This window comes from Parasteatoda tepidariorum, chromosome 9 (assembly GCF_982258835.1).
Source record: "Parasteatoda tepidariorum strain Cologne lab strain chromosome 9, Ptep-v5.0, whole genome shotgun sequence".
NCBI lineage: Eukaryota > Metazoa > Arthropoda > Arachnida > Araneae > Theridiidae > Parasteatoda > Parasteatoda tepidariorum.
In genome coordinates, this window is record NC_141763.1 from 52,200,621 (window position 1) to 52,223,129 (window position 22,509).

The window sequence follows — 22,509 nt, forward strand, 5'->3', positions numbered from 1 at the left end:
AAATACAAGATTCCTTAAGAATTAATCTATTCAAAATTTTATGAAATTAATCGGAACAAATTTTACTTCATGCAGAGTTATAGTTTATTTGGATCTATCCTTAAATTCAGCGTTGTAGTAGGAGGAGTTTATTTGGATTTATCCTTAAATTCAGTGTTGTAGTAGGAGGAGTTTATTTGGATTTATCCTTAAATTCAGTGTTGTAGTAGGAGGAGTTTATTTGGATTTATCCTTAAATTCAGTGTTGTAGTAGGAGGAGAGATACTTGGGGGTACGCCGTTCCCCGAAATATTTGGCTTGCTGTAGCAAAAAAAAAAAAAAAAAAAAAAAATATATATATTCGAAAGAAAATTAGAATCAATTTTTTTTTTATTCCTTTCCATTCTTCTCTCATTTATTTATTTATTATTTTTATGAAGTGAAGCAAAAATTTCAGCTCGGTTCAGCACGGTTCATTTCTTTCTGACAGAAGTGCCAATTGTATATAACATATTCGAAAGCTCAAGTGAGCTTTCAAATCTGTATGGTGCAATACTGGGCTAGCCTGCAAGAAAACTCAATGAGAAAATAAGAATCCGGTTAAAAAAAAAAAAAAAAGTGATTTCGGAGATGTTCATAGAGCTTAAAATTTTTTGGCTCAGCTCAAAAGGTAAGTATTAAAAGAAAATACTTTAATTCCATTTACCAGTACTCAATCCGAACAAAATCTTTTTATAAAGTTGCTTTTAGTTCATTTCATGTGGTTAGAAAAATCTTGAAGTTTAAATTAGATTATTTTTCTTTATAACTCTGTTTTACATATTTCATAATCTGGTAATCGTATTAATAGCAATACAAGTAAATACCTTTAAATTAGGAATCCAAAAATATATGTGATGATGATGACTGACTGACTGGTATTCTTGGAGCTCTTTGCAGTATTTCGCTTATAGCTCGCTTATTGTAGAGTGAGAGAGAACACTTATTTCATAGGAAAACAGTACTTTGGGGACTTTTATTAATCTTATACTGATGACCACCAAAACAATACGGAGATCAATGTGGGAAAACTGCATCCTACTAATAAAAATGCATCGACAACAACGAAAAACTACGTTAGACTATTATGTTATTATGCTATATCTATATATATAAAAATCTCTTGTCACAGTTTTAGTGGTTAAACTCCTCCTAAACGGCTTGACCGATTTTGATGAAATTTTATATGTATATTCAGTAGGTCTGAGAATAGGTTTATAACTAATTTTTTTTCATTTTTTGGACAGATTTAACGTATATTTTAAATATATCTTTATTTAATCGTATTCGGATCCAAACTAGACGTGGAAACATAACAATTAAAAAACAATATTCAAGCACGTTGCAACAAGTCATATTAAACTCTAATACTTATGCACGCCCTTAAAGGAAGAACATCAAATATATTTGCAAGTATGTGTATAAAGGCAGTGATATAGCAGTATTTCGAGTTGAAAATACCAATGTGACAGCTCTTCCAGGGAATTGGGTATAATATAAAAAAAACACAACTACTTCCACTTAGTAGGAATAACATTTACCATGACGCAATGCTAAATTCTATGCCACTATCCACATAAATGCCACTATCCACATAAATCAATTATTAATCAAAAATCGAATATCAATTACTTTTCTTTATAATGCAATAAAATCTGGCGAGCAGCTATTTAAACGATCAAACACTTCGTTTGTTTATTTGTGGCTTGAAGGTAGGCTCGCAGAAAATGCCGTTCATGGGTTAAATTTAGTAGGAATAACACAACCTGTGACGTAGGCTATATTATACCCAATAACAACGACGAAATAACGCTGTACCAAATAGGCCGGTTCATCAGCTCCAATGAAGCTGTTTGGCGTATCTTTGGATTCCCAATTCATGAACGGGATCCAACCGTTAGTCATTTTAGCCGTTCATCTTGAAAACGGTCAGAGCGTATATTTCACGAACGAGACAGCGATTGACCGAGCTACAAATCCACCGAAAACTACACTCGCCAAATTTTTTGAATTGGGTAATCGTACGGATGCTTTTGGTGCCGTTGCACAGACATTACTCTACTCAGAAGTACCACCCTATTTCACACGGGTTCAAAAAAATGGATAATACGCAAGCAAGGCACACCGGTTGATGCATGTCCCGGTTTATTCAAATCAAACGCCTTGGGAGAATATTTACAGTTAATTCAAGGCAGACTGAGTGCTTTTATTTTCGACTGTTGTTGGTTAATGTCACCGGCTCATTGTCATTTCAAGATATACGTAAAGTCGATGGACATCAGCATCCAACGTATAAAGATGCATGCCTTGCACTCATCTTGCTGGAAGACGACAACCAGTGGGAATGTATGCTTGCTGAAACAGCATTGAACTGTACTGCAAAGCAAATTCGTCTACTATTCGCTATAGTATTAACTACATGTTTCCCGGCCTGTATAGAAACGTTATGGGATAATCACAAAGATTCGATGGCTGATGATATACGGTATCAACATCGCACACGTTGCAACGATCTAACGATAACATTCAGCGATGCCATGTACAATGAAGCACTGATTGCTATTGGGGATCTTTGCATTATTATTGCCAACTTGCCACTCAGTCATTTCGGTATGCCTTCGCAAAATCGAAGTGCATCTGATTGATTAAACACTGACATGAATCGTGAACTTCAAAGCAATACGATAGAAATAGCAGCGATCGTTACTCGCAATGTTCCACTAATGAATGAGGAACAAAGGAACATTTATGACCGCATTATGCTGGCAGTTTCGGCAGGACAAGGTGGATTTTTTTCCTGATGCACCAGGTGGAACTGGCAAAACATTAATTATTTCGCTAATTCTCGGTGAAATACGATCAAATAATGGCATCGCGATGGCCGTTGCATCATCTGGCATTGCTGCAACTATATTGAACGAACCAACGAATTGAATCTGTCGATGCAACAGTTATTGCCAGGTAACTTGGTGACATATAAATCCGTTGATGCAGTTTGCGATCCCATTGAAGCTGCAAATTTTCCAACAGAGCTTTTAAACTCATTGGATTTACCTGGCATATCACCGCATAATTTAGTACTCAAAGTTGGATCTCCAGTTATTTTGCTTCGTAATTTGAACCCACCACGGCTGTGCAACGGCACGCGATTTGCCGTTAAAAAATTTATGAACAACGTCATCGAAGTCATTATTTTAAATGACAAATTCCGGGATGAAAGTATATTACTTCCACGAATCCCTATGATACCCACAGATGTGCCAATTCAATTTAAACGCATTCACTTCCATGTAAGACTGACATTTGCAATGACAAGGTCAAACAATGTCAGTTTGTGTCTTAGATTTGAGCACACCATGTTCTTCACACAGACAATTATACGTGGCATGCTCTCGAGAGGGCAAACCACCCAGTTTAGTTGTGTTAGCTAAAGATGGAATGACAAAAAATATTGTATACTCCATTGCACTAAGAGATTAATATTGTTGACTAATATTTTCAGAATTCGTTGTATATATAATTTATAAAAAAAAGTTACAATAAATTAAAAAAAATATTATTTGGTGTGTTGTTATTTTTACATTCCGTCATCGTTCATAGCGCTCCATGCCTCTTCCACTCATATACCACATACGCACACACTTACAATAAATAAGATATATTTTCATACTATAGAAATAATTCATGTGGCAAAACAACGTTTGCCGGGTCAGCTAGTAGATATATAAATATATTTTCAAATTATCCCCAATACTAAGCAGAGCTAATACTCATATAAAAACCATTATTTACAATCCTTATGAACTTGGAACGAAATATTAGCTTTTCAATTTACTAAATATGTTCAGAAACTCAAAATAATATCAGTAGATTTTAAAATGTAAAACTATTATAAGTTTATTTCTTGGAACAATGTCCCAGAAAAGGTCACTAAAGGAATACAGATACAGTTCTGTGTAATATCCAAGAAAATTATGCAATGTTTGCTCTAAAACAAACGTGATCATGCGGAAAAAGGACAGCTGATAAATTATACAAATCGTATTTATATTTTTTTCTTATAAAAAAACAACAATTATATTCTCTTTTTTAAGGCAAAGGAATTAAGGTATTGTAAATTTTAAGGTATTGTAAATCTTAAAGAATCAACGGTAGTCTGTCTGATGATTCGGGAACACAAAAGTTTGAATTGGACTACAACATAATAAATGATCAGTGGTCCCCGGTCTAATAATCCATGTAAAGTGATGATAAAATTACTGTTTTGGTTTTTTGATTTCGTGTTTATGGGTATAGCCACAAAATATCATATTTTACCAATAATGTGAACATTGCACATTTTCACTAAAATTCGACTAGGAAAATAAAAAATTTATCAACTCCTAAAAGAGCAATCAATGTAAAAGAATAGTTAGCTATTGTGGTCACAAAATATTACATTTAACTATGATCATTACACGCCATATTGTACTGTACTCAATGCTGTAACTTTTCATTTAACTTCACTCTATTAACTTTTAAAAAATTAAATCTAATCGAGGCATATAAACAGTCCAGAGAATGTGCTCTGAATAGTAATATTCCATTGTTTCCATTTTTTACAGTATAAACTTTAGTCTGACCAAAAGAATGATTAAGGCTATTTAAGACCATTAAGCCTGCAGACATACAGCTCCATAAAAAAAAAAGTGGATTCAATTTAAGTGTAGCAATTTTGCACAGATTACTTTTCAAAATTAAATTAATGTGCAACTTATTAACTGTGATTCAAATAATGAAGCTAAACTTAAACAGATTTTAAATGAAAGGCAAATTATTGTTGCCAAGTTCCTACTCAAGGGGAAGATATGCCATTTGGTCAAGGGCCCAAGCAAAATTTCTTCACAAAAATAGTTTTTTTATTTTTTAAATTTAATAATAAAACGTCAAAAAATTTTTTGTCTTCAATTTTAAATAAGGGTCATCAAAAATTAAACAAAATGTGGAAATAAAGAGTTTTTGTGATTTAGCCCTTTCAAGACTGGCAGGTGGATAAAAAAAAGCACTTCTCGGCCTGCAAAATCAGAGTTAATACGTAGAAACACATTTTGATGAAATTTGTACAAAAATCACTAATATAAGTGCTAATTTTAAAAAACACTAAAATGATTATTATACACACCAGCCTATATTTTATTAAACTTAAATTTAGCAATTTTTTTAAACCAATTATTGACTTAACTCAAACCTGCTTGTAAAATAGGAGTATTTTGATCAATTTATAAATAAATAATAAAAATAAATATTCCACAACTGCGACAAACTTTCTGCAAACAGCATTTGCGTAGATGATGCATATTTAGTAATCACATATGTATGACCACACTTCTGAAGAAGGGACACACAATAAACTTCACCCAAGAACCGTTACACAGAAATGTTACCCAAATTAAAAATACTGAAATTCCATAAAGATGCCTATTTTTCAGCATACCTTGAGATATAAATGCACGCAAAAAGGTACTGAGAGTGCCACTAAAAGATCAAGTCTCTGTTAATGCACAAAAAAATTTTACATTTCTTAACTAAATTTATAACTTATAAAAATGAATAAAAAACATTTTTTCTAGAGCTCAGTGGTTTCTCGAATTGAATCATATTAAGCAACATCCGTGACCATTCTTTGAACTAAACTCATCTTTGAACTAAGTTAGCAAATATTAACTAGATCTTGTTTTTTCGTTCCTTCAAGTTTTTTTTTTTTTGAATGAAAAAAATAGTGACAAGCACGAATAAAGGACGTCATTCAATAGACGCAGATGATACAACAAATATGAGAAGATACATTTAATAAAATTTCCGCTGTATAACCTTTTTGGGTGTAAGCCCAAAAAGGCAAAACAGTGGAAATTTTATTAGATGAAATCTACAGTGTAACAACTTCCTACCATTTTAAAAGATTATCTACTTTTTCCAGACCTTGACAACTAATAAACAGATTCCGACATAGATTTCTATTTCCAGACATTGAAGTTAATGGAATAACGTCTAAATCAGCAGGTAAAGTTAAATCTAGATGGTCCAATAAAAGATAATTTTAAATATTGCAGTTGGGGTGAATTTTGAAAGAAGTTAACTGGGGGAACAGTATGCTGGTATATTGTGCAATACATATTCTGTTGCAATTCCAGTCTTAAAGGTAAGACTTTTACACATTTAACTATAGAATAAGTTATTTTAATTTTGAAGGAACACATTGAAGTGATAAGAGTCAGACAAAAAAAAAATATTGAACTCATTTCTAAAATTAAAAAAAAAACTCTGCACAGCTGAAATGTACATTAAATATCCTCTCCCCCTAAAAAATGCAGATGAGAAATTAATTTCTAAACTGAAGATCAAAAGGCAAGCAGTGTATCATTTTTTTGTTCTGAGTTTATACAAGGAAGAGGAAGGCAAATTTAATAATACTTTTTCGAACATAATCCAATTATTGATCCAAAAATTTAAAAAATTGGAATTGTCAACAAATTTGGAACTGAAGTAACTTATACCCTTTCAAGTGTAAAAGCTAAAAACAAGAGCTGAATCTGCAAGTGCACAAAAATAATTACTCTATTTAATCATAAATTTTAAAGTCAATAAAAATATTCATGATTAAAAAAATAGAAATCACAGAAGTTAATTTTATTAAAAATTTAATGGGGCTCATTAATAAAATGGGATTTATAAATTAATAGAGTGCTCAAATCACAACACTTTACCAAGATTTTAGACACTTCCTTCTTCCAAATGTTTATCAAAAAAAAAACCTAACTTCAAGAAACAAAAATATTTTAATATTAAACTAGCATTCTTATACTTGATATGTAATCTTAATTACTGGCACAACAAGCAAACATTCTTTGTTCCCTCCAAGCAAATACATTTTATAATTGTCCTTTTTTAGACAATTTAAATTAATGTAATGTCTTCACGATTAGAAAAAATATAACATGCAACGCAGATTACATATATCTTAGAAATAAATTAAATGGATACAAATATAGGGCTAAAACATGAGCCTCTTTGGCGGGGAAGAATAGTGGTTGTCCATCTCAATCAAATACTTCTGAATGTTCCAGGAATATTTCCAACCAAAACACAAAATTTTTGTAAATTACCAATTTAAATTCATTAAAGAAAAAACAAAAAAGAGAAAAATAATCTTTTAGAGTTTTAGCACATATAAACCTTGTTCCTGATGTGAGAAATATAGAAAATTATTGCGACTCTGTAATTAATTTTACCCTCTCAAAAATTGGGCCTATGTGACACTCATGGTCCAAAAATCAATGTACTACATGCACCAGGTGATAAAAGATTAAATTTATCTTTTATCACCTGCATATATAGCATATATTACACAATAAATGTAAAATGAATTAGTATAACAAATTTTAGCACATCATTTAATAATTTACTGACAAAAAAAGTTATAATTAACAGCAATAAACAATTCTCTATTAAATTAAGGATAGAACTTTTAAGTAAAAACGTTTTTCTAATAATTTTTGGTAATCAAATGCATGTTCCTTTCAAATAGAGTAACAGACGATATTGAAATAAAAAAAATTCAACTGAAAATATTCACTGTATTTCAATTTGGAATTGGATGTAATAGTTGTTATAAATCCATTTATGTTGAAAAATGTTTATATAATTTAATGTTTACTATTCGCAAGTTTAATTAGATATAGAATAAATATTTTTTTTCCGACAAAAGTAGATAAAAAATTTATCCGCAGAGTACTGAATGACTGATTTGTAAACAAACACAATATAAACATTTTATTCCGAACTGGCTCGTAGTAATCGTAAGGCAGTTATTACATACGATAGCGTAACAGTTATGCTATATTCATAATAATATAATTTATAACTTGCATGATACTGCGTTAAACATCAATGATAAAAAGGGAAATAGTGGATAAAATGATACGCAAGACGGTAATAGAAAATGCTACAGGTTTACAAAATTTTGATGGATCTCCAAAACACAACATTTAGATCACAACGAATATATGTTGCAATATCCACTTACGCAACAAAAAATAAATAATTTTCCCAATTAGATATTAAATCGAAAACACTGGCTTAGTAATCTAGGGCAATACAATTACATATTCGCAAAATCCTTTGCAAGATTAAGCCTAACGTCACGTCCATTTAACACGTTGACAGTGATTAAAACAGATTGAAAGAAAGTTTTTAAGGAATATATGGAATTATTTTACCTTTATTAGCATCGTGAAAAATTTTGTAACATCTTATTCCTCGATAAATCAATAGTAGGACGTTAAACAGCCAAACTTCATACACACAATTTCCGAATACAAATCAACCCAAACAACGATCGTGAATTGCTCCGAAAATGCTTCAGTCAGAATGCACTCAAAATCGCCAAATGCACCTAAAAGTGTCGCCAATTAGGCGAGAATATTCGTGATCCTTCAAATCGGGTTTCGTTTTCTTCAGTTTCGTTTTCAAGTATTCATAAATTTGCCTTCCTTATCCATTAGAGTTTTAAATAAAAATTCATATTTATTCAATTTATATTGGTTTTTGCATTATTCCCCCTTTATTGTTAAAAATTAAAATTTATATATTCTGAAGAATATGCAAGCGCTTAATTTAAACATATTTTACTACCACTGGTTCTCTTACATATTTATTCTTTTATTTTAATAACTTTATTAATTTTATTTGAAGTTTTACTAAGCTCAAATTGTAGCGGTATAATTTTTTTTTATTAATCTTATAATAAATTAAGTAACTGAAGAAGGTAAGTATACGCACAAAACATAACTGTCTCGGTAGTAAAAAAATGACTTAAAAACGTTCGGCATATACTTATCAAACAATAGATCTAGCAACTGTACTAAACATCATTAATATTTATTATCAAAAAGGCTCTTAAAAGAATTGCTTTGTGTAGCACTTTACATGTATGGTAATTTATTGGTAATAACTTTATGGTGATTAACTTTCCATAGTAATAGATATTGATCCATGGCCTGAAGTTAATTAAATCACCATTTTAATAACCTATCAGATACCTCACGGCATCGTAACCATTAAATTTAATTCCAAAAGTAAATAAATAAAAGCAAATAAATAAAAAAAATCCGATTAAAAAAATTATTCTAAAAATAAAGAAATAAAAAATTTATTTTTTTTAACCTCTTTAATAATTTAAAATAAATATTACGTAGATAATAATAATAAACGAAATATATTTAAATAGTAGTTATGTAATCACCGTTAAACATCTTTTCTTTTACAGTAAAGAAGATTACATTGTCTCTAGAGCAGTGATTCTCAACCTTTTTTTCGTTGAGGCACACTTTTAACGATTTCGAAATTTGACGGCACACAATGAAAAAATTTGATTAAAAGTTGTTTAATTACCTATTTTACACTGTGTTAAATAGTTTGTGATAATAATTTTGAATGTGGAATAAAATAATATGCACTACAAAATCACATTTATTAAGGGATTAATTATTTCTTTCGACCAATTTTTTATTAGTTAGTAACAGTTATTTATTTTTTTGCTAGTTATAAATTGTTAGCCTGTTTTCTATAATTATTAACTGTTTTTTTTTTATTTCTTGTTGACCAGTTTTTTTTGCTAATTATTAATTGTTAGCTTAATTTTTGCTAATTATCCTTTGTTAATTTGTTTTTTATATATTTGTTTTTTTAGTTATTCTTTGTTAGTTTGCTTACTAATTGCATAGCTTACTTTAATGATCAGCTCTTACAACATTTTTTAAAATTGTGTGTTAAACACTTCCATCTTATTTTAAGATTGTCAGAGACAATAAAATCGCCGACGAAGATGCTATCACGCTGTTAAAGCGTGGGAAAATTATAAAAAGTATATACATATACACTTTTCGTTATTTTAAACTTTACTCATAATAAAAAAAAGCATTATAATTTTTATTGTATCATTTCTAATATTTGGCGGCACATTTTAAGAATTTGGCGGCACACAAAAGTGCCGCGGCACAGTGGTTGAGAATCACTGCTCTAGAGAATAATAAAGTTCAAAAAAGTTCTCGATTACGCAGTCTTCAGTTCTGTGTGACTGATTATGGGTCAGACAGTTCGCATGCCTGACTAAATATCTATCTTCCTTGTATAGCAAATAAAAACACTTTCTCTACGGAATCAACTCGGAAATAACAACTCGAAGAGATACAATTTTAAAATTTGATTATTTTTTCTTAAATTCTTAATTTTTATGAAATAATTTTAAATAAAGAAATAAATAATTCTAACTGATGAAAGAATAGTTCTAAATAACGAAAAATAATTTTAAATAAAGAATATAAATTTTTGTTAAAGAAAACGATAGCATTTATGAATTTTCGTAGAATCGTTTGCTTTAAAAACCCTTTCCTAAATTTCGAACAAAATAAAACTACAATTTATCTAGGATGATGTATCTCGCATGTATTCACTCCAGTTTAATAAAGTTTTTAGGACTATTTTTATTCCTTATTGTTGAGTTTCATTCATGTGACGTGACTTACACTTAATTGATCATTATACCTTGCAAGTAAATACTGAGTTCGTCTTATAAGTTATAAAAATTTAAAAATTATTAAAATAAAATAAATAAACAAATAAAACTTTCGCATTTGCTAAGATATAGCTTTTAGAACCCCGTTTAAGATCATTAGAGACTATTAATATGTTTATGAACGCTAAAAAGTAAATAAATTTCCTTGTTTTAATGTTGATTTTCAGTACGTATAACAATAATGAAATTGAAAATGTTTAGATATTTTGTCCAAAAATATAACTTTATTTTTTACAAGAATGAATAATTTATATAATTTATTTAGTTAAAAAATAATTAGTCAAAAATTACATAATACAGGTGTAAAAAATATTTATAATACCTTATCTTTATTTTCTTTTATTTGAAATAATTTCGGAAAAAATATCTGCAATATCAATATCCAGTAATTATTTTTACTGCTACAAAACAAAACGTTACCTGTATATATTAATAAATTATTTTTTTTTAAATTTTCGAATAAATTTGTTTTAAATATTTTGGTTATTAATTTTAAATATTGGAAAATCATCTCGAACATTACCAAAACAAGAATTGTATTTAAGTTTTTTTTTTTTTTTTTTTTTTTTTTTTTTTTTCCCCTGTGGAAAAAAAATGCTAAAAACTATGATACTCAATTTTATACGTGGGGTCCAGTAAAAACAGTTATTTATGTTTTTGGTGTTAAAAAAAGTATTTTGTAAGGCTATATCTACTACATTATTTACTGAATACAATATGAAAAGACGAATGTTATAACGATTTTTTTTACGGGGATTGCGAAAACGCAACTACTTTCGATTAGGAATTATAATTGACTTTGATAAAAATTAACAACATGTTTTGTTTTTTTTAATTTCAATTGAATTTATAATAAATATCTTCATTATTTTAAGTAAGAGATGTTCCATCTTTAAGAGTATTTTTAAAGACAATTAATGCTAGGCCCCTTAATTTTTTTTAAAAAAAAGTTTATTTAAGTTTTTCAGATTAATAAACTGAATAAACTTATTAAACTTCTGAATTACTATCTTACTATGAAAATTTTAAGAGTTTGAAACTAAAGAAGCGTAGCAATACTTCGATTTTTTGAATCGAAGAAATAGTTACTTTCCAGAGAATAGTCTAAGTCTGTCATTATTCTTCATTTCATCAAAATAATTTATCTATCGCAACAAGCCACGAGCAGAAAATAAAGTAAAAAAGCTCAATGACCTTTGAGGAATAAAAAAATAGTAGATTTTTAATCGAACAAAGTATAATTTTTTTTTTTTTTTTTGCAGACCTCCTGATGGTTAAATATATTTGCTAGAGTACCCCCCGCTTGAGGTTTAATGCAATATATAAATAGAATATTTAATAGAATGGGAGAAAATGCAACATTATGACGTTATTTTTTACACATGAATTCTATTATGTTCTTTCTATTATATATATGATTACTTTTAAACTAACAACAAAGAAGCATATTGTTATTATTTTTATTTCCTTTTCTTCATAAAAAAGAGAATTTTATTATCTACGAGTATTACAATTATTTTCAATTTTTTTAATAGTGAAACTATTAATGAAAAATTACAGTCACAAAATCAAAAATAATAAATGAATAAATAAATTAATTACTTAAACAGGTCCACTTATGCTACTAACTAATCTCTAATGATGGATCTAAATGACGATTTCCCCAAAAAAGAAAAAATGGCAAAGATAGAAAGTTAATAATTTTTTAATAGAAATACAATTAAAAAAGGTTTTTAACAGAACTTAATAATTTAAAAATTGTTTCCATGTAAGTTTCTAATAACAATAAAACCAACAAGAGAACTTAGAAGACTCCAATATTATGCAAAAATATCCGTTTAATGCATTTGATCTGAAAAAAATATAATTTGTTTTTTAATTGTATCGAATATTATGGTTTAATACTTAATTGATATGATCCGTCGATTCAGTTATTCAAATCATTATTTTACACATATTCTGATTTGAACCAGTTGATTGATATAAAATCGTCTGATACATTTTGACAGTGATTCCATTGTTTTTATTTTATTTAAATTCGCTGATTCTAAAATATATCTTCTTATTATTATCCAAATTAGGTACTCAAATCCTTAGATTCGAATTAAATTCATAGTTCCATTTTGAAATTAATTCGAATCAGTGATTATAATCTTTTGATTTGAATAGGTTGCAATTTTAAAATGCTTTTGGAAACGGTGTTCTTGTTCTAATACAATTACAGTTACTTACGAATTTCTGAATTGGTTATTCTGATCATGTGATTGAATTAACAGTGATTGCACACTATAAATAATTTTTCAATGCTAATATTTTAATATATAATTTCTGCACAATTATTCAACTAAATATTTTTAATCGACCAAATATTAGCATCATTGTTATTATTATTGTTCATTGGGTTAAACTGATATATATATTTCTAAGCCTATTGTGATTTTCGCTGTAGTAGAAAAAGAAGGAAAGTTAAATTAGAGATCTAAGTTATTTTAATTATTATTTTATTAGCCTATTGAAAGGAAAATGGGTGAAAAACTTTCGATTATTTTTTTAATGAACTGATTTTGTTTCCATTTGAAGATTTTTAAATTTGATGTAAGCGCACATTTTACCCTCCAATACCCATGTCAGAAAAAAAAAGCTAACATCAAACCCCTATTGGTATTATGTAATTTTTGAATAGCCCCTAAACAAAGTTTGTTAAGGTTCAAACCATTTCATCAAAAATATAAAGTCCTTTGAAGCTTCCGATATTTTCTTTGTAAGTAATCAGCTATGTCAAGGTCATATAATTCGAACATCTGGAAATTAATCAAAATTAAGAAAATAAAATATTGGTATATGTTTTTCATATCAAAGTTTAAAAAAAGATTTTGAAGGAGTCAAGTATTTCTCTTTCATTAACAGGATAGCTTTTGATAAGAAAGATCGTTGATTGACGCAGAAGGGTTAAAATAATCAATATATCTGGATAGTCCTATTGCATAGCCTTGACAGATTTTACTTCCGAGTTGTTTTCTTTTTCTTTTTTTCTTCTTTTTTTTGTCATCGTAGGAAGTTATACAGAAGATTACAAAAGTACACATGATTAAATCAGAAGTACAGTAAAAAATTTTACATTTTTAATAGCCAAAAAGAAAAATATTTAAAATTTCTTTTTTCTTTTTTTAATAATTGCAAAAAATAATTATAAAAAAAATTATACTTATGCTTAAAATAATTCGAGAAATTGAAGTAAATTTAAATTAGAAATTGAAGTAACTTAAAACGAAGACCAATTGCACGGAACTTTAACTTAACTGCGCTTGCATCTTTAAAATTACGTAAAAGAAGAAGAAGAAAAAACGAATTCAAGTTCTTTTTTATTTATTTTATATGGAAAAGTTTTAATGTAATAAAAGTTTACCAAACAAATATAATACTTTCATTTTGGGGTTGTTTAAAAATTGAGATCCATAAGTCAGATTTCGATCGATTGATTTTTAATACATTTCAAATTCTTCTTTAGATTATAGTTGGAATTTTTCAAAGGGGTTTATTACAAAATTAAGTAACTATAGTCTCTACCTGCCGACAGGTTATTATTTTCGCTAGATTTTACTTAAATTTTTACCAATTTTAGTACTTATCATAAATTACGATAAAGCATAATTTCCATTAAAGTTAAATCAATCTTTTTCTAAATTTAAAACCGTATAAACAGATTAAGATAAACTTAATCCAAAATAATTAAAATTTCCTTTCTAATATTTGATAATAGTAAAATATATTGAGTCCCCTAAAGATTTTATGAAACAAAATGCTGAATGAAAATTTCTTAATTTACCACATAATAGTTGGGTAAAACGTTTAATTCTTCGTTTAAAATAAATGTATTAAAATGTTCAAAAAACTTTACTTGTTCTTTGAACTTTAAAATGGATTAGGTAACTAAATTATCATCCAATTTATTCATTTATTTTTCTCAATGTTGTTCTTAAAACAGTTTACGTTTTAACATACTAAACTTTTTTAATAAATATATTTTTAATAAATATAAAATAGTTTTAACTTATTTAATCGAATGAATAAGTTCGAAAAATTACAGGGAGCAGACGCCGGCAACGCGTCCAAGACCTTATCAACGCCAGTCTTAGAAGTAAATTACTACACTACTTACTATTATTCAGTTTATTTACATACTAGTTATGCAGTAATTTCTCAACTTCCCTAAACATTCATGAACTGGGAACTAAATTATATATCATCAAAGTAACGAAATTCAGCCTTCGGGCTCGGCAAATGTTTTTCTTACTACACTGAAGTCCAGTGACCTTGAACAGTGCGCATGTACTTGCGTAGTTTTCGAGCAACCTACTTGGCGTTCTAAGTTCGATATGGTTACACCGGCTCTTTTTTCCACCTTCATCCAACATCCATTTTAGCTTTCTCGCTCCTCTTCTGCGTTGCTAGGATATCAATCTTTCTCGCCAGTTGGGCGCTCGCCAAACTATTGGCGAAACTTTCGCAGAAAAAAAGTTACTCTGCTGCCAGAGCTAAGAAAAAAGGGTTACTATTTACGTTTTTGACGTAATTACGTGGCTTTTCAGGTCGTGGTTTTCGACGAAGAGGTAAACTAGAATTTTAATTTATTAAACATGGGTGGAGTTGCTAATTTGCAAAAAGAATTCACCACTTGAACAAATGATGGTTTCAAAATACTAATTTTTTAAGAGAAGCGGAGAGAATTATTGATGAATTCTTTCTTCGTAATTATGAGAATCGTGCAACCTAAAAAGAACGTAGTGGCAAAGAAATTTCAGAACTTATGACGTTCTCTTTTAATTAATAGGATGAAATGCTTTAGCAATTATTTTGATGTTGACAAAGTTAAGCAATTGTAGCTTAAAAGAATAAAAAAAATAAAATAAGGGGAAAACAAATAAAACAAAATTTGAAAATTAAATTTTTTTTATAATATTTGCAAATATTCTACTTTAGAAACTTATAAAATTACATAATTATCTTTTAAAACAAATAATTGTTTAATTATAGTTTTTTTTTATTATTAAAGTCAAAGCACAGAAATGTGGGCACTTATGGCTTTTTTGGGGGTTAAGATTTCCTTGTCCTGCAAACCGGACTGTGTAGGAGTCAAGGAAATGGCATTGCATTAGAAAAGTTCTAGGTTCGAATCCCAGGCATGGCATGGATGTTCTTTCATTCTCTATACTATCTGTCCTTACTGTGGGGGCAACGTTGGCCCACCTAATATGGTGCCCATGAAAGAGTGGTCTACAAATTTGCCCTGTAAATGCTTGAATTGACGAAATGTTAAGACAGGTGGGCATTGGAAATAAAAAAATAAAAAGATTTCTTTCCCCATAACCCTTAATTTGTAGAATAGATATTGGTTTTAATTGAAGATTATTAATATGACCAGAGCCAGAACTAAAATGTAATTTTTTCCATCGACTTACACAAAAAGTCATTTAATAAAACAAAACTTTTATTTATTTTTAAATAATGTTACCAAAGATAAAAATAATACGCACAAATTGCTTACGCAATTTCTAGATTCAGCAAAAGCAAAATAGGTGTATTGAAATCATTATAACACACATTATAAACCGTAAAACAAGGAGTTTTCGTTCAGATTTGTTTTGTTAAAAAATCGTATCTCAATCGTTAAATTTTTCGAATATTTGGAACAGAAATTCATGTTTCTTCCATCGGCTCATTCATCGTCGTTTCTTTTTTTAAAAAATCTATTTCTTTCAAAAAGAAAGAAAAAAAAGATCATTTTGTTTTTAAAATATATAATTATTATAATTTTTTGTGAGAACATTTTGTTATTATGCTAATCGTAACAAAATGAACGATTTCCTGAATTTTAAAAGTTTATTTCTTTTTTCACACTATACTTGAAAAAAAAAATTAAGTGTAGGTTTGTGAAACAATAAGGAGAAATAATCTAGATCTTACTCATTAATGATATAAAAGGATATTAATATTAATATTTTTAATTATAAGGGCTACAATATTAATATTTTTAATGCTTAATTCTCGATAATAATAATTTTTAAAAAAATCTAAAATCAACCTGTTACATAAAAAGGAAAAAATACTTTTGTTTAAATTGTGGGCATTTTTATACTCTGGATATTTTTTTCCTACATTTGTTGGGTTTTTTTTCCGATTCAAACCACTGTGTACTCGCTGTGGGTTAATCGTAACGAAGTTCATCAACAGAAACAAAATTTTCAAGTCAAACCCATTCAAAATATTTTGACATTTTGGTTTTAGCATTCTTTGGCGTAAATATGCACCGATATTTTTTACTTTCTTTGTATAAACGTTTCTTTACAAGTCTCAAACAGTTTTAAAACTGTTAAGTGCTCCCAACACTTTTAAATTCCACAATATTTCTAAAAAATCAGAAATTAAAATATAAGTTTTAAAAAAATCGATATGTGTATGTATTTTAATTCACTTTACTTACAGATTTACATTTGTTATATGTAATATTTTAATAAGGTTAAAAATATTATCAAAAATTAATTTTGTTGACGTCCTGTAAAAATCTTGTTAACGTCCGTTTCTTCCTCTCGTTTGTGATCATAAAAACGTAGAAGCTCAACAAGTTATTTAAGCAGAAGCAATCCAAAAAAAAATTTTTTTCATTGTTCTATAGACACTAGAAAGAAATTTCAATGAAAAAAAAATCTATTTTAATAACTTTTCTTTTAAATGATAGCAAGAAATTTTATTTTATCTTTTTTTGATTTAGACCTCTGTACGATAGTAGCACTCAATCGTAGATAAATTGAATCAATCAATCACTGCAATCGTTGCTAAATTTCTGGGATATTTGTGACTATAATTCACTTTCCTCTCATTGAATTGGATACCTGAAAGTGACGTCATCGTAGATAAATCGTGACATTTGTCCATTCGAAGTCAATCAGATTCGACACACATGCGTGACGTCACTTACAGGCATCCAATCAAATCTGATTTAAATCACATGTTAGGCATAATCACTTCACTTCTTCTCGAGTTGCAAGTATCCATTTATCATTAATTCAGAAAAGAAAGAAACAAATAATCATGTGACGTAACCCAAAAGTAGTTTTTTCCGTGGAAAACACTTTTTTTGAAACTAATCTTATGTAATCATTATAAATTCTTTTCACGTTAATAATGTGATCTTCAAATTCGATTTGCATACACACAATACGGACTCTGAAAGATAAAATGATTTTACAGAAGTAACTGTAAGAGCATTTATGATAATCGCAACTACAGTTTAAATGGAATTAAAATAACGTCATGAATATAAATGAATTAAAAAGAAGCCAAAAATGATAAACTTTGGGGGAATGCACAGTTTTAATATTCTTGAAACTTCTCTTGAGTAAGTAGAATTTATCCATGACAAATTTTTCAAATGTTCCGGCGGCCCACGCATTTATTTTGGTTTTTTCCCAAGGTAAGTTGCAAAAAGTTTCAATGTCACAAATTTTTCCATTTTAACCCATAAAATTAAGATATTATCTACATTTTGTAATGCGTTTTTTTTTTTTTTTTTTTTTAATAAATTGTGTTTAAGTTAACATTATTGTAAACTTACAAGTTATTTTCATAAAGTGTTACTATAATTCAGTTGAAGTAATTAATATTACTATTTAATAATAATAAAATTTTAATTTTTGGAGCAATGTATTATTGTAAATATTCTACTATAGTGAAACAGTTTAAACAAGTTAATAAAAATTAATAATACGAGCTATACAATAAACACAAAAATTTGGTGTGCTATGTAATTATATGTATATATATTTTTTTTTATAGTTGTGCTTCAGGTAAAATGCGTATTAAACCAACATTATTGCAACCTTGCGCATTCTTTTCATAAAGTGTTTACACAAACTAATTAATGCTAGTAAAATTAACTAATATTACTATTATGGTAAAATTTTAATTTTCAGAAAATATTCTACTATAGCTGTTTAAACAGTTTGGTAAAAACTAATAATACATGCTATACAAACACCAGAAAATGTTGAAAAACATTTCTCTCTCTTTTTTGCTTGTGTTTAAGATAAAAACGTAAGGTAAACAAACACATAATTTTCATAAAATTTTTCTATAAACTAATTAATATTCGCAAAACTAATTAATATAAACAGTTACATTATAATAAAATTTAAACTTTCAAAACAAAATACAGGGTTATTCATAATTCCCTCCGCCTGTAAACGCCATTTTTCTTTACTACAACTGACTTCAGTGGTACATGTTACTGCCATCTACCGGCAACTGCTTAAATTAAAACTTGAATACTTTCGGAATAATTTTATATGTTCTTTTTTGCCATATTCGTCTTCGTTTTTTTTACTATAACGCTTCGAAACCCCGGAGAGAATTATGAACAACCCTGTATTATCGAAAATATTCTACTGCGGTACACAACTGTTCAAACAATTTGATATTAAAAAAATCAATAATGCGTGAGACGAAATTTAAAATTTCTAATTGAGTAATCTGATTTTTAAGTCTCATGTTTTCACAATAGCTTTGATTGACCCCCATAAAAGAATAAATAAAATATCCTTTTTCGTGTTTTTTTATTTAACTTAAATTTAGTTGATGTATGGAATTTAGTTGATGTATGATAATGGAATGTTACGATCCATTTCCCTTCTCTGAACTCAAACTGCGGAATTTCGCAGCACCTAACGATTACACAATATTTCAAAATTTTTGTTATTTAAACATGAAAATAATTTTAAAAAGTAGAAAATTGTACTACATTTTACGTTTTTTCAAATGCTGATTATGTATTGAAATTCAGAAAGTGTTTAGTTAATCAAAAAAATGTTTGTAGTTGGATCCAAAAAATCACGAAACATTATGGGGCTAGAAGTATTGCCATAATTTAAGGCTTAATTCTCTTGCAATTTTTGCTTCAACCTCAAAATTTTTGAGAAAAATAAAATTGTGTGTATGCTAAATTTGAAATTGGAAATTAAAATGGTAAAAGAGCAGGATGGTGAAAGCATGATGAAAAACAAGTGCCTAACTCTCTTATGATTCTATTTATTTTATGTTTTTTCTATGAGAGAAAAAAAAGTTCATTTCAGTACAGTTATAATAAAAATTATTGTTTTTTCGAAGAAAAAAAAACATTAAAAAAAAAAACTTTTTTTATAATAATATTAAAAATATTGCTAATTTGTACCACCAGATTACCAACGTTTTTTTAAAAATCAGTTTTAATAAACAAGCAATCTATCATACTCAGATAATTGTAGAGACAAATTCTTGATTAATTGATTGTTGTATAGTTATAATTAAGTAGACAAAAATCGAAAATTATTATTTTTTTTTTACCATTTTTCAATTTTAAAGTATGGTTAATTTTACTTAAGTAATGGCATCAAAATTACGTCTTTACAAACAATCTTTTATTTATTAGGGAAAAAAATTCATAATTCTTCAAGCACATCGTGTGAAAATTAGGCAATGTTTAAATGAAATATATGTAAAAAAATAATTCTTGAGTAAACCTATAGAGTAGTATTAGTTGCTTTCAAAACAAACGTAGTTCGAATTGACGACACGTGGAAAAACAAAAGTTAAAGTTTATTTGTGATTTCCTTTTTTTGGATTGAGAAATAATGCACTATGTTCTTCAAATGAAAAAAATATTAATGCGTTATAAAATTTTAAATTTTCACAATATTTCTTATAATTAAATTTTTTTATAAATTTACCTTTAATACTAAATTTTAAAATGAATTTTTAAATTTCTTTAACCTCTTTAAGCCTGGAATTTTTACTTTTAGCAACACGACTTTAAAAAATTCTGCTAAATTCTCTCTTTGATTTGAGATTTTATTCCCCGTTAATTGGCTTTTTTTTTTTAAATTATGTTTTTTATTATGGTGTATGAACAGAAAGGTCTCTGGAAATGTATTGTAAGATATTTTTGACAGTTAAACAGAGAATGTAAAAATAATGTTTTTTTTTTTCATTTCAGTTATTCTGCGTCGTTTTATGTCAAAGTCACAACTTTATTGAGTAACAATTATGCATTTAAAACTTTTTTTTTTAAATAGAAGCTTGTTGCAAGCGACAATTTTTTCAAAAAATTCATAACGATAGCAAATAGATAAATAAAGTAAAATAAAGTACTACAGTACTTAAATATATTTTGAAAACATATTTTGTAATTATACAAATGAAAATCCAATTAGAAAAGAATTTTGAATAAGCATAGCTTTTTTTATGTGTACTGTTACAAAAAAAATAAATATTACAATAAGTGAATTAGAAAATTCAGAAATTTTATAAAGTGCCTCCATAAACTATCTAAAATTCGTAAAACTAGTTAATATTAATGGTTGAAATGTAATAAAATTTGAACTTTTAGTATAATGTATTATTGAAAATATTCTTCTATGGCACAATTCTTCAAACAATTCAATAAAAATTAATAATACTTACTACAAATGTCTAAATTTTTAAGTCAATTATCTGATTTTTTTAGTTTTATGTTTTCACAATAGATTGACCTCAATATAAAAAGAAATAAAAAACAACACAAAAATCCTTTTTATATTCTTTTATTTTACTTAATTGATATATCAATAATGGACTTTTATGATCCTAAATTCAATGTCATAAGACTCCAGGATTTCGTAGTAGCTGATGATGATACAATATTGCAAAATTATCATTATTTAGAAATGAAAATAATTTTGAAAAAATAGAAAACTGTCCTACATATTAAATTGAATTTTATACTGAGTAAAACTTAATGCTAATTTTTAAAATGAATTTTTAAATTTGTTACATCAAAAAATTATTGTCTCTTAGCAACACAACTTTATGAAATTCTGCTAGATTCTCTTTTTGAATTAAAATTTTTTCTGCTTAATTGTCATGACAATGCAGTTTTTATTTTATTTTTATTTATTTTTTTGTTAACTAAGTTCTTTATTATGGCGTACAAAAAAGCTAAAAAGAAACTAAAGAATTACGGAAATGTATTGCTTTTAGAATATTTTTGGCAGTTAAACAGAAAAAGTGAAAATAAACGTTATTTTTTTCGAACCTAAAATAATGAGCTCTTCTGCGTAATTGTGTGACAAAGTCGCAATATTATTGTATTAAAATAATGCATCAAAAGTCAAAAAAAAAAAAAAAAAAAAAAAAAATAGAAAAGAAAAAAAATTAAAGGAAGCTTGCTGCAAGTTATTCAATGAAATTTTTTTAACGATTCTTAATAAAGAAGTCAAATAGATAAATAAAGTAAAATGAAGTGCTACAGTTTTTAAATACATTTAAAAAAATTTTATAATTATTCAAACGAAAATTCACTTAAGAAACGATTTTGAATAAGTATAGCTTATTTTTAACTTATTGTATTATAAAAAAATAAATATTGCAGTACATCAAAATACTAAGTGTATAAGAAAATTCAGCATATTTGTATTAAATAAATGTAAGAACTTTAGCTCTCAAATTTTGCACAACTTCGGAATTAATACTAAAGAAATAACGAAAAATTTTAAGTAAGCTGTGGTTGGACCGTGGTAGTTCAGGGGATAGAGCTTTCGCCTTCCAATGAGGTGAACCGGGTTCGAACCCACTACGAATTCACACTGATCATCGCACTGATCACAATACTGGCATTAAATATCCTTAGTGGAAGACTGATCATGGATTAGAATCCACTTGCCATGAGACTAACCGTGGATGGTTTTCGCGCTTTTCCTCTTCGTGTAACGCAAATGCTGGTTATTTCCATCAAAAAGTCCTCCACGAAAACGAATTTCTTCCAGTAAGTCGTAAACCCAAAATTGGGTTTATGACTATTCAACTACTGTTAT

At 27.8% G+C, this 22,509-nt stretch overlaps 2 protein-coding genes across 3 annotated transcripts in view; both read right to left on the minus strand.

The window, feature by feature from the left end:
- Positions 1-22,509, minus strand: part of LOC107455859 (phosphatidylcholine:ceramide cholinephosphotransferase 1) — a 76,957-nt gene that overhangs the window by 53,778 nt on the left and 670 nt on the right. The window contains exon 1 of one of the 2 annotated variants that reach the window (XM_043045116.3): positions 8,274-8,432. The exons of the other annotated variant lie outside the window; for it this stretch is intronic. The gene's annotated coding sequence lies outside the window, so the exon portion shown is untranslated. Of the gene's footprint in view, positions 1-8,273; positions 8,433-22,509 lie in introns of those variants that run through there. 2 annotated transcript variants of the gene reach the window in all.
- Positions 3,336-22,509, minus strand: part of LOC147804057 (uncharacterized) — a 35,135-nt gene continuing 15,961 nt past the window's right edge. Inside the window, exon 4 of the mRNA XM_087151400.1 lies at positions 3,336-3,445. Coding sequence (XP_087007526.1) covers positions 3,336-3,445 — 110 coding nt within the window. The remainder of the gene's footprint in view (positions 3,446-22,509) is intronic.